At 33.4% G+C, this 17,938-nt stretch overlaps 1 protein-coding gene across 3 annotated transcripts in view; it reads left to right on the top strand.

Moving 5' to 3' along the window:
• The window catches only part of LOC127716352 (cingulin-like), a 90,761-nt gene extending 86,222 nt beyond the window's left edge, over positions 1–4,539 (top strand). For all 3 annotated transcript variants that reach the window (XM_052222522.1, XM_052222521.1, XM_052222523.1), the window contains one exon: positions 434–4,539. In XM_052222522.1, coding sequence (XP_052078482.1) covers positions 434–709 — 276 coding nt within the window. In that variant the 3' untranslated portion in view covers positions 710–4,539. The remainder of the gene's footprint in view (positions 1–433) is intronic.
• Positions 4,540–17,938: the final 13,399 nt, after the last annotated feature.

The following is a 17,938-nucleotide window of genomic DNA, read 5'->3' as shown; positions in this document are numbered from 1 at the left end:
TCATGCAGGTGTCAAATCAGATTTTTATTGACTAGGTTTGTCAGTTTTCATCTGTATCACTATTTGTTAGTTAAGTCTTTATTAAAAAGCTAAACATTATTTAGAAAGGCAACTATATAAGCTGTTCAAGATTAAGAGATACTAATGTTCTTAAACTGTACCTTTACATCATTTGGTCTCTGGTGGAAAGTTGTCTCATTTGCAATCTTTCTCCATCTTATTTTTATATTTAAAGGGAAACATTATATGTTTTGCAAGTGCGGAGCAAATGTTTCTTGGTAACCTTCAAAATACTGGTTTGAATGTTTTGTATGCAGAAACGATGAGAGAAATGGGGCATTATTTATGTCAATATCAACATGTCATGAATATATATTGAAATTCTTAATAAAGTTATAAAAAATGCAATATAAATATCATTTTCTATTTACAGATATGTCATGTGAAGAGTGTTACACAACAAACTTTATCCAGTGAGGATTACATTGTTAAATATATCAAGAAATGTTCTGAACTCTGTTGGATGATGCAGATATCTGATCCACCTCTATATTTGAATTTTGGTGTCAATTCAGGAGAAAACTTAAACAAAAATGACTACAATGTTTTTACAAAAAGTGGCAGCAAAATCGATTATTTAGTGTGGCCTGTTTTATATCTACACAAAACTGGACCAATGTTGGCTAAAGGTGTGGCACAGGGGAAATAAGATATGATGTGATAATGTTTTGTAGTTTGTAGGATTGTATATTAATGGAAGTAAATATTTGTGTGTGGAAAACAAATTGGTAAATGCAAAAAGTATAACATGATTATTGCGTATCATGTGGAAAATATTTGACCATTTGAAAGTTATTTGTTTTAAAACAGATATGCAGGATAGATAGAAATAAGAAGATAAGAAGAAAAGGAAAAAAAAATAAAAAAAATTTGATTATGAAAAGTCAAAAGTCCAAGGTTTTTAAAAAAAAGTTTATTAAATTATGTATCTAGGTTAACATAGAAGTGAGGTTTCTTTTTTATAAAATTTAATGAAAAAATGTATTGAAATCCTTTCATGGTATGTAAATAAGAATGATAAAAAAAACCAGGGCTGATACCAGTGGGCAACTGGGCAAATAATTTCACTTTCCTTTCTTTGGCTGATAAAAGGGAAATCATATTGCTCTGGATCCCAATCAGTTGTACTCGTCATGGATTCATTTTAATTTGTTTTTTTTTTCGGAAAAAAATGTTTATCACTTCATTTTCCCATGATTATTTTACCCTTGATAAACGTTTGATGGATTTATTATTGTTAAACGTCCAATAGAAAATATCACATGCATATCAGGACAAGACCATGTTTATGTTGTAAGAACATTAACCCTGCTTTTTCCTAGACCTGCAGGTTTGTAATGTGCTATTTCACAAGGTTACAGTCTGCAGGATGACATGTAACCCTACCGGACACATTATTCTGACTCAGACCAGACAAGTCTCAGCCTATATAGCAAAGAAGGATAGAGCTACTAATTTTTAAGTCTGCTTTGACCTGGATTTGAATCAAACCCACCTCTTGGACTTGTGGCGAACATCCTACCATGGTAAGCCATCAATTTGAAAGTGATTAATAGAAAAGAGAATGGACATGTGCAGGAGGAATGTGTCAGAGACAACAACCCGATCAAAGAGCAGAAAACAGCCCAAGGCCACCAATGGGTCTTCAACGCAGCGAGAAAATCTCCCACCAGGAGGCGGGTTTAAGCAGGCCCCTAAAAAATAATGTATACTAGTTCAGGGAAATGGACGCAACACTTAGCTCTGAAATATACAAATAAACCAAAATTAAAATAACACACAAGATAAACAAAGTGAAGAGGTTCCTGACTTGGGACAGGCACAAAAATGTGTTGGGGTTAAACATGTTTTTTGAGATCTCAACCCTTCCCTTATACCTGTAGCCAATATGGAATAAACAAACACACAGCAATACGCACAATAAAACTCAGTTTAAAAGAAGTCCGAGTTGGTGGTTGACACATTTTTGGAGTATGAATTCTTCAATTCTTTTCCAAGCAACATCTCCATAAATGTTTTACTCACAGTGCCTCCAGGAAAATTCAGTAATAGTTTTTTTTTCAAAATTGAAATGTGCATCAGACGCGAAAACAGACAGCAGTAGGAATCTTTACTTATTTGATAATACCAACACACTTATATATGAATGATCTGATGGAAGAATAAAACATCCAACATGAAAAGAACATACACAAAACATGTATTTAGGAGTGTTGTCAGAATTGTAAGGTTACATGTGTATATATGACATTTCTATTGAGCAATTCTTTGTTGATACACATAGCATAAGACTGTGATAATAATATTAGTGTATTAGAATAGAATAGTTATTAAACAAGGATTTATATATGATTTGTATTGTCATGTTGATTCATCCATGAAGATAGCATATGATCTTCACTGCTGACATATATAAGAGATATTAATTATATAGAGTCATTTATTCTCTTCTAACTTGACAAGAGTATAGTATTTTCAAAATTAATGTAACTATCAAGAAAAGAGATAAGTTTTGTATCTCATGGTTTGCTATTGTTTAATTTGTGTTTTAAAAGATTTTAAAATTCTATGTAAGCTGTATTTTAAATTTTGTCTGGTAATCCCATACCAGCAAAAAAAAAACCAACATCTATGTTAATTTACTGAATAACAGTTTTTTTTAAGTTTAGTCTGTTTCTTGACAATTTTTTTCGTAAGCAAAGTTACCTATTTTCTTAGGTATTGTTATGTTATCATGATTATTATTAAAAAGGCATGGCTAACAATACTTTAATTACTACACAACATAAAGGAATCAAGTGATTTTTTTGTCAGTCTTTGAATATTTTTTCTATTTATAACTGTTTAGACAAGATGATGGAAGGTCAATTTAACATCTAATTTTAACGCATTATTGCAAAATATGACCCTATGAAAGATTTTGTAGATTGTATTATGAATATTCATGATTCATATAATTTTTGTCAAATTTTTTTACTTTTCACTTTTCTCCTGCAATCTGACCAGTTTCGAATTTACGAATCATATTTCGAAATGAAGATTAATCATCTGATTGCTGCCTAACATGAACGTCTTTCCTATTAAATTTCTTTTTAATTACACAGTCTTGCCAAAATCCAAACTTTGACATCCATCTTGAATCTCAAGTTATTTTTACAGAAAACACATGCTTTATTACACCAGTCTTTTTCAGAAATCTATGAAATGTTGTATTTATGGAAAACTTTGTCCATACATCTTCTAAAAATAAAACTCTGATGGATCCAAATGTAACAACTGCTTCATTGTATGTGAATTAATACATTTGAAACTTTATGCAGATCAGATAATATTTCTAAGCAAAACTGTTCTTTGTAACTAAAGTAAAAAAGATATATGTTTTTGTCCCCAAACAACTTTTTATTTAGATAAATTATAATATATGTCTGGCTGTTTTTATCATAACAACAGAAACCGTACCAATTTAAATGCACCAGATGCACATTTCGACAATAAACGTCTCTTCAGTTATGCTTGAGGCCAAAATATTTGAAAATCCAAAAATTATTAAATAAAAAGTTGATTAAAAAGTAAAGTCAACGCCAGGCAAGGAATCAGAACTTTGCATGAGGGAGATATATTCCTAATTAATTTAAAAGAATTTCAAAAATTTGTTACAGCAAATTTTAATAACACAATATCCGTATTTTCACGCCAGTACCGAAGTACTGGCTGCTGGGCTGGTGATACCCTAGGGGACTAACAGTCCACAGCATATGTATCTACCATTAGTAGTACTAACATAAACGGTACTAATTTTACTGAACATTCCAAATCAAACATACAGGGATTTTAATATCCATTTCTTTTAAGGATAAACATCTGAAATAAAGATTGGGAAAACGACAAGTCCACAACCAGAATAAAAATTATTTTAAATATCCATATCTCTTGACAATAAATTTCTTGAAAATGAATTTACCTTACAGAAATAGTTTAATTTTAAAGTACTTAAATACCTATATTTATCTGTAGTCTACTCTAGGTTTTGTTAATCTGATATAAGTAGGATTGGAGTGTATATGCTCATTTATATATGTACACTAACATACAAAATGATATTGATTGATGCCAAATAATTTCAGGAAACAAATTTTGAATCAAAACATTCCTTTTATACAGCATTTAAAACATTTTTATTGAAAAGATACTGATTTGTTTATATTGATTAAAAGAGATCTGAAATGTAAATAAACCTTGAAATGAATTTAGAACACTTCCATTTTATATAGAAAAAGTTTTTTATATTTGTTTTGTTAATGTCTTTCTGAACTAACGTTTTAGGAAATAGATTGGATAGTGTGTTATTTCAAGAAGTATTTAATTTGATAAAGTGAAATCATTATGTATGAATAACCAGTTTTTTTTAATAAAATGTGTAGAAAAATGACTAATGCTAATATTGATCTTTCTGTAATATAATAAAGTCTGTAACCTAAATGTTTTCTTTTTTTTCTCTCTGATATACAAATTCCTCCGCCACTTAATTTGTAAAAATGTATAGAAGAGTTGTGGCATGTAATTAGCATGTACTGGTAAAAAAAATTGTGATAATTTTTCCATTCTTTACTGTTTTTAAAAGATCTACTGCACATATACACTATCTCAATTCCCCTTAAACAGAATGCATTAACAATCCTGAAAGAATTTGAGGAAGAAAGGCATTGCGGGACTTATGAAAGCTATGAAGCAGTGGCTAGGTCGACTGGTATATACAACCCCAGGTATTTACAGCCTAGGTCAATACTCAAGTGGTCAATACTGGTCAATTGGGAATTTTCAAAGGGGCCTTTATCATTAATTCTAGTAAAACAATGGTCTATTGAGGGAAATTATTTGAAAATTGTTTCCTTTTACATGATTCAGTTTATAAAAGTAAATGATATTGGTACGTTTTATTAATTATCAATATTAATGATAACTAATAGAGTCTTAGGGATAATGATATGGCATACTCTAGATATATATTAAAATGTGTATCAATTATTTCAAAAGAACGAAAGATACCAAAGGGACATTCAAACTCATAAGTCAAAAAAAAAAACTGACAACACCATGGCAAAATACGATAAACGACCATAAGACAAAATAACAATATACAAAACGCAACATAGAAAACTAAAGATTGAGCAACATGAACCCAATTAAAAATGTGGTCTCAGGTTCTCTGGAAGGGTTCACAAATTCTGCTCCACATATGACTCTTATTGTGTTACTCCTATGAAATACATGTTAAAATCAAATTTTTTTTCTTGAAAGTGTAATGTATTTTTAGCTCACCTGACCCAAAGGGTCAAGTGAGCTTTTCTCATCACTTGGCGTCCGTCGTCGTCCTTTAACTTTTCCAAAATCTTCTTCTCTGAAACCACTGGGTCAAATTAAACCAAACTTTGCCTAAATCAACCTTAGGGTATCTAGTTTAAAAAAGTATCGATGACCCTGCCCACTAATCAAGATGGCCGTCATGGCAAAAAATAGAACATAGGGGTAAAATGCAGTTTTTGGCTCCAAAAACTAAAGCATTAAGAGCAAGTCTGACATTGGGTAAAAATGTTCATCAGTTCAAGTTCTATCTGCCCTGAAATATTCAGACGAATCAGACAACCCGTTGTTGGGTTGCTGCCCCTGAATTGGTAATTTTAAGGAAATTTTGCAGTTTTTGGTTCTGATCTTGAATATTATAATAGATAGAGATCAACTGTAAACTACAAAAATGTTCAGCAAAGTAAGATCTACAAATAAGTCAAACATGACCAAAATTGTCAATTGACCCCTTAAGGAGTTATTGCCCTTTAAAGTAAATTTTTCACAATTTTTGTAAATTTTTGTAATCTTTTACAAAAATGTTCTCTTAATCTACTTGGCCAAATGGAATTAAACTTAGCCACAATTATTATTAGAGTATCTTGATTGAAAAATGTATCCGATGACCCTGCCCTATAACCAACATGGTCCCCATGGGTAAAAATAGAACATAGGGGTTTTATAATACTATAGGAGTCTATGGGAAAAATGTAAAAAAAACAATTTCAAATGGTCACAACTTGAATACTAATTTAAATAATGATAAGGGGTCTTCAGTAACTATTGTAAGACTACAATGGGATGACTAGATTAATTTTCAGGGGGGGGGGGGGGGGTGATGTGCTAATAATTTCTCCTTGATATGTTCCATTTTCAGAATTATTCTGTGTTACTTTTTCTATAAACCATTATTATATCTTTTCTTTCAGCATACTTATATTGGGTGAATGCCCTTCAAACACCTGCCCAAATTTTTTGAAGGATGTTCCATAAAAACATTTAAAGGCATTTTCAGCATCATACAGGCCCTGGGTGAAATAAATTTTGGAGCGGAGGAAAGGAATTTTTTTATTTTTTGTTAAGTAACTTGAATATCATTATAGATTGAGATAAACTGTAGACAGCAAAAATATCAAGCAAAGAAAGATCTACAAATAAGTCAACATGACCAAAATTGGCAATTTACATCTTATTGGAGTTATTGTCCTTTAAAGTTATTTTCTGCAATTTATTTGTAATTTTTGTAAATTTTTTCAAATTTCTTCTGCTTTTAATTTAACTACTCGGCCAAATTAAACCAAACTTGGCCTCAATCATTATTAGGGTATCTATATGATTTTAACCTTATTTTACATGATTTCCAAAACCACAGTAGATACAGGTGAGCGACACAGGCTCTTGAGAGCCTCTAGTTACTGTTAAATGAATTTACAGGTGACCAAATTACAAAAGTATTACCTATCACCCAGATGACAGATGTATATGTATAATTACTAACACAATAGCCTCCAATAAATGTTAAGATTACAATAGAAAAGTGATAAAAGTGAGGTTTGTAGGACATTTAAAACAATTTAATTCATTTCTATTCCAAATTAGACAGAAGATACCAAAGGGACATTCAAAACTCATTAATTGAAGAGAAACTGACAACGCCATGGTGCAAAAATACAAGACAACTGAATGACAAAGAAGTCCACAAAACATGACATTAAAAACTGCAGACTTAGCAACACGAACCCTTCTACAACTGCTCTCAGGTTCTCTGTCGGGTAAGAATTTCCTGCTCAACTAGTATAAAAACAAATTTGAGACATCAAACTACTAAATGCAAGAAATAAAAAGATGGAAAATTATTTACTCTTATGGCTTTTATGATGCATGTCTTTATACCAAAAATATAAATTGAGACATTAATTTTATCCTTTCATAATCAATTTCAAACTGTATATTCAGCACATCTCTTTGACATTCATCAAAAATTCTAAAGATCTTATTTGGTTTAGGTTAAATATAATTTGTTTAAATATGCAAAATGCGGATGAAACACAATCTAATTAAATTCAAAAAAGTTTCCACCTTGAACAATTTGTAGCACTAGAATATTTACGAAGCATGCATGCATCTTCTTCTTTTTCCAGGTAAGGAACCGAATTCAATAATACAATGTATTATTTCCCGCAAAAACTATGCGCAGTGTCGGACAACACAGAAAGTTTTCTCTTGGCTATTTACATTTAAAACGTTCTCTCTATATATATACAATTAAAGCTATGTACAGGATGTTACTGTCTAGATCTTAGCTGAGCATGCCTTCAGGGCATGCAGCTCTGAATCTTTCAACTGTGTCGGCTGATGTCGCTGATGTTGGCAGTTGGTTCCAGTCCCTGATGGTCCTTGGGGAAGAATGATTGGCTGAAAGCGTCTGTTGTATCCCTTTCTTGGTAGAATCGGTTTTTACCTCTGGTCCGGCTATCGTTTGGCGTCAGATATTGGTGCCGATCTATGTCTATTAGATAATGTTGTATTTTAAACAGCATGCATAGCCTAGTTTGTTTCCTGCGGTCTTCAAGGCTTTCCCATTTTAAAGATTTTACCATGTTTGTTACACAGCCAGGTGTGCAGTCTGTGTATTTGTTTAAAAATCTTGCTGCTCTTCTTCTGCACTTGTTCGATTGCCTTTATTTAATCTGTTTTATTGGGTCCCATACCGTGCATGCATATTTAACTGAAGGTCTTACTATTGTTGAATATGCAGCTGTTTTAACCGGTTTAGTGCAATCTTTTAGGTTCCGTTTTATGAAGCCTAGTGTTTTGTTGCCTTTACCCACTATATTGTCGATATGTCTGTCCCAGGCGAGGTTATCGCTGTTTACTAGCTTCAGTGGTGTGTAGTGTGTGTCCATGTAGTTTGTAGTTAGTTGGTATTACAGGACGGTTCTTAGATTGTATTCGGATTACAATGCATTTTTCGCATCAAAGCTCATTTGCCATTTATTTTCCCAGTCCTCGAAAGATGTTAGGTCTTTCTGCAGTAGGTCACTTTCTGCTTGGTTGCTTATGGTTCTATAGAGGAGGCTGTCGTCTGCAAATAGTTTAGTCTCTGATGATCTTGTTGTTTCTGGCATGTCGTTTATGTAGGTTAGGAACAGTAGAGGTCCAAGAACTGTACCTTGAGGTACACTAGAGAGCACTGGTACCTGTTCAGAGACAGCTCCCTCTAGGGTAAAGCTTTGCATTCTGTTTTGTAGGAAGGATCTTATCCACTTGTTTGTTTTAGGGTTAACTCCGTAATACTCATGTTTATGTAGTAGGCGATAGTGTGGCACTTTATCAAACGCTTTTGCAAAATCTAGTAGGATGATATCTACTTGGCTGTTACTTTTTAATTTCGATGCAATGTCATGAATGGTGATGATTAGTTGGGATTCGCAAGATCGTCGTTTGCGGAATACATGTTGTGCGTTTGTAAGACTTGTGTTTTTGTCAAAGTGGTCCATTACACTGCTGTGTACAATGTGTTCAAAGACTTTGCATGTAATGGAGGTAAGTGATATAGGTCTGCAGTTTGATGCTAAATGTCTTTCATCCTTTTGAAGCATGGGACTACATTTGCATCTTTTCAATCTTGAGGGACTTCTCCGGTGTTGAGGGATACTTGCAGTTCTGTAAGAATTGAAGTAAGTTGGTCTGCCGCTGTCTTTAGTATAAAAGATGGTATAGCATTTGGTTCAGTTGCCTTATGTGGTTTTAGGTTCTTCAATAGTTTGTGAACTCCTTTGACATTGATTTGTATATCCGCCATGGTGGTATATGGACTTTTCCCTTTATTTGGGAAGTTATTAAGGTTTTCTTTTGTAAATACAGACTAGAACTTGTCGTTAAGGATGTTAGCTTTGCTCTTGTTATCGCTTTGCAGGAATCCCATTTTGTTCTTTAATGGTGCTTCTCCTGTCCATTCTTGTCCTTTGCCTTTAATATAGGACCAGAATTTTTTCGAGTTGTCCTTATAATTGGAGCTAACTTTTTCCATGTATTTCTTATTGGCTTGTCTGATTTCCCATTGTACTTCTTGTCTTAGTCTCTTGTATCTGTCTTGGTCTCTTTTCTTTTTGGTTTTTGTAGCTTTCTTGTGTGCTTTTTGTTTTGGTTGAGTGTGTATACCTTGAGTCATTGTTGTTGGTACTCGCTTCTTAATGTTTTTTTTGAATTTCTGATTTGAAGCTTTGCCACATGGATTCTACAGTTCTGTCGCTGATGTTTATAAAAGACGTCTTGAAGGTTTCAAGGTCTTCCTGTATCTTATATATTTCTGCTTTTTTCCATAAGTATATTTTCCTTCTTACTGGTTTTTGTTTTAAAGGTTTACATGCTATATCCAGTAGGACGATGTCATGGTCGCTGTTTCCTATTGATGGTCTTAGTTTAATAACATAAACGGTACCAATTTTCTGCACCAGATGCGCATTTCGACAATCAATGTCTCTTCAGTGATGCTCGAGGCAAAAATATTTGAAAATCCAAAGCTTATTAAAAAGACGAAGAGCTATAAACCAAAAGGGACAAAAAAGTATAGCCAAAGCCGGGCAAGGAATCAGAGCTTTGCATGAGGGAGATACATTCCTAAATTTTATAAAATTTTAAATCAAGGTGTTTTCTTTGCGTTTTGGGAAGTCTACAATTTGTTAAAATCCATTATCAGCTACGGTGTCTAAAAAGCTTGACTGGTTCTTGTGATGGTCTGTTCTTACCAATTAATATCCGATAGGTTGAAGTCGCCTCAAATTAAGAAGATGTTTTTTTTGATGTTTTGCTTTGATGGTACTTATTTCGTCCTTAATTTTATTTAGGGAGATGTCATCTGTTTTATCGGAAGGGCAATAAAATGCACCAATAAGCATTTTCTTTTTTCCTTTTAGGGTGATTGTACCAGTTAATAGTTCTATCTCTGTGCTTCTTGTTATGCTCCCTAATTGTAATGATTGTTTCGCTGCTATCATTACTCCCCCCGTGTGGGTCTTTGGGACAGTCTCTTCGTTCGATGTTATATTCGAAGTAATCAGGAAAAAATTCACTTGTTTTTATGTGTGGATCTAGCCACGTTTCAGTGCCTATTATTATGTCTGGATCAGTTGACTCTAAGATTGCCTCGAGAAGTTTACCCTTTTTTCTTAGACTCTGGAAGTTGATTTTCAGCAGTCTTAGTTGTTTCTTAGGGGTTGGCTTCGTTTTAGCTGGTTTAGTTATATCTGTACTGAATGACGTTGTGAAAGATGGTGAGTTGATACTTGATCCTGATGTTGAAGGTATGGATGAATCAGATTTACTGCCTAGCAATAATGGATTGGTAGATATATTTAGGGAGGTATGTTTGCTGTCATCTCCACTTCGTATGAAGTATACTTTTGTCGTAGAGTTGTTGGGTTTTGAGCATGATGGGCATGTCCATGTGTCTTCGCTCTTGGCTAGATTGCTGAATTCTGTTGTTGACATTCCAATGCAATTTCTGTGTGTCCATTTGTCACAGTCGTCACAGGCTATGGATTCTAAATTGCATGCTTTTTGACAAATTGTGCAAGGAAATCTTGGTCGTCTTGGGCCTGGGTTTGTTTCTATGCCACTTAGTAAGAGTTGAACGAGTCTTTGTGAACTCCTATCTCTAGCGATCGAGTATTTTGACTGAGTCAATTGGATGTGTTTTTTAATGTTCTTTATCCGATAGTAAGTTTGGTTGCTGTAATCGGGTTACTAGACGTTCCGTTAAGTATATATTTACTCCATCAATGGTGTTATGTGAGTAAATAGAGTCCTGATGAGTATGTTGGTATTTATGGCTAGGAATTAGTTTTATCTGATGTACCATGAAAGCCTGTCTTGTCCAGATAATAGGTGTATTATAAGGAAAGTATAGTAGAACATTTTGTTGTTATGAGATGTTATACTACTGGTACTTACTAGATGAAGGAATCTCCAGACTGAATCTTCGTATTCCAGATCAATCAGCTATTATCCACTTCTGGAAGAGAAAACATGGGTTTGAGTGTTGATACTTGGTAGTGATCCAATACAAAAGGTAAGTAGTAAAACCTGATAAGATAAACTCACCTAGAATTGTCTGTTCACTGGCACCTCTGTTCTCTAAAGCGGATGAAGGTGTTGATTAGAATAGTGCGTTCAGTTCTTCTTGTTCCACTCTGATTTGTAATAATTCAGAGTCCTGGTCTATGTGGAAACATTCAATGTATGTGTCTAGTAGAATGGTTTTGGTGATAGCTAGACTTAGCAAGCGTCCCAGATGTATACCGTCCTTATTGTTAATTGAAAGGTTTACTGATTTCCGTATTTGACCTTTCCTTCTCTTTCGTCCTCTAAAAAAGTACTTACTGACTTTTACTGATGTTTTGTTGAGTTTACTGTTAATTTGATAGATTTTGTAATTCAATTCCTGTATTTGCTTAGTAACTATACAATATATCCATTATAGATATTAGATTAAGGCCTGTCAAATTGATGATGTAATTTGGTTCTTGTATATGACATGGCAAGAAACCTCTGACTAATAAATTCATATACATTTTTAATAATGATTTCATTTTGACCTTTTGTCAGGGACAAAACTATCTTTTACTCTAATTATGATCATTAATATTGTATACTAATAACGCTGTCCATATTGAATTTTATTTAAGAAAAGAAAACTTTTAAATGGCTAGAAAATTATAACAATAATACCGAACTCCAAGGCAAAATCCAAAAAAATAATATTGACTGGAACACTTTCAAATTTTAATTACTAACAGTAATTCACCTGGTAAGGACTGGTTTTTTTTTTAGTAATGTACACTCAATCGTCCAGTATTTTTCAACTGCATCTACCACACCCCTGTTCTATAACAGTATTGGCCGGGTTTTTTTTTTTGCCTAATGGTATAAGACACTGGAAAAAGTTTGCACAGACTGTATTATTGATTATGTCATTACAACAAGATTCAGCAGTTGATAATCGTGAGATGTATCGAAGACTTACAAAGAATATAGTTATAGTCTATTAGAGCTGTTGACTTGGATATCTAATAGAGGAGAAAAATATTGTAAACATGTCGGAAGATGAGAACTATGTTATTAAATATTCCAGATACAAAACCAAATTATATTGAAGATGTTTAATGTATACATTTTCACCTTTTGAAATATATTTTGGGATACCTATGGCCTATTTTTAACGGGCTATGCCATATTTAGACAAACATTCCGAGCAAGCCTCTTTTTTTAGTACTGTATTAAATCATATATCTTAATATAATTCTTACCAAGGTTTCTTTAAGTTTCTGTTATCTATTCCGAGGTTTACAGGAACAGCGGAAATCAAATGGTTATGTTATTCAATGAGAATCTATTGTTACCTTGAATTATCATTGATATGATCATATTTTTATATTATCTGTTAACAAAACTTTTAATTGTTCGAAAAACGAAGGATTTTTTACCCAAGGAATATATTACATTAGCTGGATTTTGCGAAACCTGTCGAGATTTTGGCCCTCAATTTTCTCCAACTTCTTACATTATTTGGCCTTTTTAAATTTTTGATTCGAGCGTCACTGTCTTTTGTAAACGACACGTGCGTCTGGCGTTCAAAATTATAAGCCTGCATGGTACCTTTGATGAATTTATTTTACTTATTACAAATAATATTAAACATCTGTTTCCTTAAAAGTTATGAGTCAATCAGTTAGTAGATTGATGGGATCGAGATTGGTAAACTCTGAGCTTATGACTAATGATTAATTGACGATTTTTTATTGAATTGGCCTAATTAGAATGGTTTCCTTTCATTTTCCGACGACAAGGCCGCATTCATGGGTCTCATACTTTTAATACCAGTAAAGACACGGTTAAAGGGTTTGCATTGGTCTTCCGAGGAAAATTAAAAAATTTAATAAACGAAAGAAATATTTTTATAAAAGTAATTATAAACGTTACTTCTCTATTAGTTCTATATACAGTGAGCATGCAGTACGGGGACATTTCAGGGTACAAAAAACACATCTTAGATATCAGGATAACAATTTGGTATGCAAGATGCGCTTTTCGTATACATAAGATTAATTAGTGGCGCTCGAATTGTAAGGCGGAATCAAACATAAAATTAAGAATTAGTGCCAAATACGACTTAGGTAATCTATACCTGATGGTAGAAATACCTTAGTGTTTCCAATAATTCAACATTTTATAACAGTAAATGTACAGAAAATTAATATATCAGTGAGATTTCATGTTAACACAAAAGTAAGACTATTGGACTTGTGATACCATCTTGGACTAAACGTCCTTCAGCAGAGCTAGGCACCGATCCACTGGTTGTAAAAACTCACCTAAGACACCAGGATTATAATTTGCCGGGTAAACCAGACAATCCGGTACAATCACAACCTTTTTATCATTCAAATTATTTTATTTTTTTTCCAGATAAATGCTTTTTATTAGTTTTTCTTCTTCCTATCAAGGGATATCGGTGGCCGAGTCGTCTGAGTAGTACAACTACTACATCACTAGCCTGTCAACACTGAGGTTGCGAGTTCGAACCTCGCACATAGGTGGTGCGCTCAACTCTAATCTCAATTGACTAGGATTGTCAGTGTTCCTTCCGAAGATCGGTGGTTTTCTCCGGCCACTCCGGTTTCCTCCACTAATAGAAACTGACCGCCACGAAATAGCAAATAGTGCTGAAACTGGAGTTAAAAACCAATCAATCAATCAATTCTAACAATTAGATCTTTAGCAAAAATCGAGGCCGATGACGTTTCTGTTCACAAGCTCATGGCTTGCCTTATCAAATATATATTATCCCGTTGAATTCCAGAAAAAATGTCTTTTTCTGTTTCTTTTTCATTACACTCATATAAATAGATATAAACAATTAAAGTAACCGTTTTCGTAGAAATAGTTATTAAAATGCTTTTTCTCTAGCAAGTATAGTTTTGAGAAACGTCTAGTCCTGGGTTACAGATGCGAATACAGGATTTTGAAAGGGGGGGGGGGGAGGGGGTGTGGCGGTGGGCCGAACTAGACAAAATTTGTAGTGGAACCGGTGAATATCTGAATTAACAATAAATGAAGCTCCATAAGGGGGCCCGGGTACCCTATCTAAATCCGCCACTGGGTTATTTCATCCTACAAGCGATACTCTCCGTTTCATATAATCTATATTAGGTTGATACCCTGATAAATGTCTTTTGGTTATGTTCTGATGGCAATCGGATAAATAAGCGGATATGTACAGCTAAGTATCTCTATACCAATATAATTTGGTTTGTTGAGAAATAAAGATATATAGAAGTCTGGTTCAGCAATTTCCCATTCCATGTCAGGCGTTCAGTCCCGGACTAAAGTCCGATCTGGTCCGGGGTTGTATTTATAAATGCAAGGGAAGTCCACTCAAACGACTCAATATATTCAACAAACTGTATTTTGTATTTTTTTGAAATAAGACTTTGAAATGACATTCTATAAGAATTGTCTATTTATTGTCGTTAGTTTAGTGTATTGTGAAAGGGTCACAATTATGAAATAATGTCTAAATTTAGATATCAGTTTATCAGTTTATAATTTGGGGTAATTTTCACCTGGTAAATCCCATTAGAAGCACTTCCGTGTTGTTGACTGTTCAAAGTGAAAACCCTATTGACCAAAAAATGGCCATAAATTATGAAAGTTATATCAGGGATTTACCATACTCAACAGTAACATATCTGAGTTCGCTGTTAGATCCGGATCAGCTATCAATGGAAGAAGTTTTTAGTTCACGTCATAAAACAAGTGGATTCTCCAAATTTCCAAGAAAGATATTCGTTTGAACAAGTAAGAGTGATTGAAGAAAGAGGAAATAAAATTCACGGCAGTCCAACGAAGTACATACTTTATGACTGGGGAACACAAAATGCGCGAGTGAAACACTTATTGAAGGCATTAACTGAAGCAGGACTTTATGCTGCTGCTGCTTTTGTGAACAAGAGTTTCCTAGCAAATCAGTAAAAATTAATAATGAATGAACATTCAACATTGATTTTTTTAGCAAAACAATGTTCCTGTATGTTATTGAAAAGTAGTATGTTTTTAATTGCTAATTCAATGTATATCACATAAGTCAAGAATATAAGACGTGAATGATGCTGCTGTGATTTGGAAAGGATGTTATTGTGATCGGCAGCGGCTTGTATGAACGGAACAGTTACGAGAAAACAACTTGTTTTAATCTGTATCTGTATTTGTATGTGTACGTTGAAGATACCAATTCTGGCTTTTATTCAACGGGAGAGAGAGACACACATTGACGGTGTTGGAGAGCAGCCTTGAAGCTCTCAACTGTATTTGCGCATACAATACTGTCTTCCAGTTCGTTCCAATGTAATATGCTCTTGACAAAGAAAGAGTTCTTATATGGATCCGTGTTGTATGGAATAGTGTCTAGTGCCTTCGTATTGTTCTTCACTAAAGTCACTATATTTGGCATTTTCAAAATTATCAAATGTTTTAGGTTTAAATTTCCTCTTAAGTTTACTTTTAACCAGAAAATCGTCGGGATTAATAGCTGGGACCACGTTGTACAGAAGCTGTTTTAAGGCAGCTTTTTTCATAAAAATATGAACAGTTGTCGTTCAAATAAGATTGCTATACAATCCGCAAATTGTTCTGAATCTGTTTGATAAATTGTGGCAAAGAGTCACACCCTTAAGAAAATAAAGGAACACTTTTATTATGTTTTTGTCAACATTGTTTGCTGAGACACATTTTGTGTGTGTGTGTGTGTGTGTGTGTGGGGGGGGGGGGGGTAAATTAACTTTCTTTCTCCTTGAAAAAATACTTGAACATTTAATTCCTCCCTTTCATTTGTACAAAAACATATTCCTCTTTTTCCAACCAAAAAAAGTTTTTCAAACTATTTTTATATTTAAAGCAACCACATAGAAATGTCCTTATCTTCCCATATTTTTATGTTTTTATATTTCTTTTTTAAGATGGCATCAATGATTTAAATGGTTTTATTTTGTATTGTATATATAGTAGCGGACATCTTGCAAGAAAATCCCATTTTTGGTATAGGCAAAAAATGCAGGCAACATTTAATGTTTATATGTAAACCATCTTCTTATTCAAATGCATGTAAACGTTACTGCTTCATGAGATGGGATTGAATGGTTGAGTTGAATTCAAAATCGTCAAGCTTTAACACATTCTATCAGGAATGATGTCACTGTGACGTCACAATTGTACATATATAAAAATAAGGAGATGTGGTTTGATTGCCAATGAGACAACTGTCCGCCAAAGTTCAATGAAGTGGATGTAAGCAATTATAGGCAACCTACGGCCTTCAACAATGAGGAAAACTCAATATCGTACAGTTGCCTACAAAAGGCCCCGACATGAAAATATGAAACAATTCAATTGAGAAAAACAAATATGACCGACAACCACTAAACTACAGGATCCTGACTTGGGACAGGCACGCACAGAATGTGGCGGGGTTTAACTAATTTGCTGGCGCCAAACCCTCCCCCTAACATAGGACAGTGGTGTAATTAACAGCACAAAATAAGAACAAACTATAAAAATCAGTTGAAAGGGCTTATTAACTCGTCGGATCAAGATGCATTTTAATGATAAAACTCACATAATTACCACCTTTTGCCTTAAATTAGGTTGTTTTTGCTACAGATGATATTGACCACATGCATGGACCTGCAAATATTGTGTTGTAATGGGTTTCTCAACCAAATACATCTTTCTATAACAAATTGGTTTTGATCAAAGGGTGTGCAAAATGGCAAATGTTTTCTTGCAGGAATAGACCTTTGAAATGCATATTATCAGTAAATTTGGATAAAAACTGGCACAATGGCATATTTTTGAAGCTACTAATTTATGTAAATGAGCAGGACATGTTTGTCTTATTCGATTTGCATATTTTATATTTCTAATATTTGTCTTTAGCCGAGACGGGATAAGACACAGTTAATTTTTTGGGTATAGATATAGGCCTTTTTATCCTACTCTTTTCAAAATAAATCAAAATTACATATTTTTTATAAGCATTTATAATAGTAAAATAATTTTTAAAAAAACATGAAAGATCACATGTGTGGTGTGACACTGAACAATTAGAAAAAAATGAAGATAGAAACCCAATTTGTTCCTTTAAGCTTATACCAAGCACTGAAGCTCTCTTTGCAAACTTCACGCATATCAAATATAAATTAAAAACATTTAATTAACAACAATGTTTCATCTAATGCTACACGAATAGCAAATGAGCATAACAAGATGTGTGACCATTACATAGAACGGAATGTAATCCTGACACCTGTGTGCTTCTTTAGTATATATTTTTGATAAAAATCTGCAACATCTATAGGCAACATATGGTTTATATTCCTTTTTCATTTCATTTTAGTATATAGCATCATCATTGAGAAGACATCTAGACATGTAACAACTATTTTTTAGAAACGCTGGTACGAATACCATTTGAAAA

The sequence above is a fragment of the Mytilus californianus genome, unplaced genomic scaffold (genome assembly GCF_021869535.1).
Source record: "Mytilus californianus isolate M0D057914Y unplaced genomic scaffold, xbMytCali1.0.p SCAF_9, whole genome shotgun sequence".
NCBI classification, from domain to species: Eukaryota; Metazoa; Mollusca; class Bivalvia; order Mytilida; family Mytilidae; genus Mytilus; species Mytilus californianus.
The sequence above is the reverse complement of the archived record's forward strand: the minus strand, read 5'-3'. Positions and strand labels throughout refer to the sequence as shown.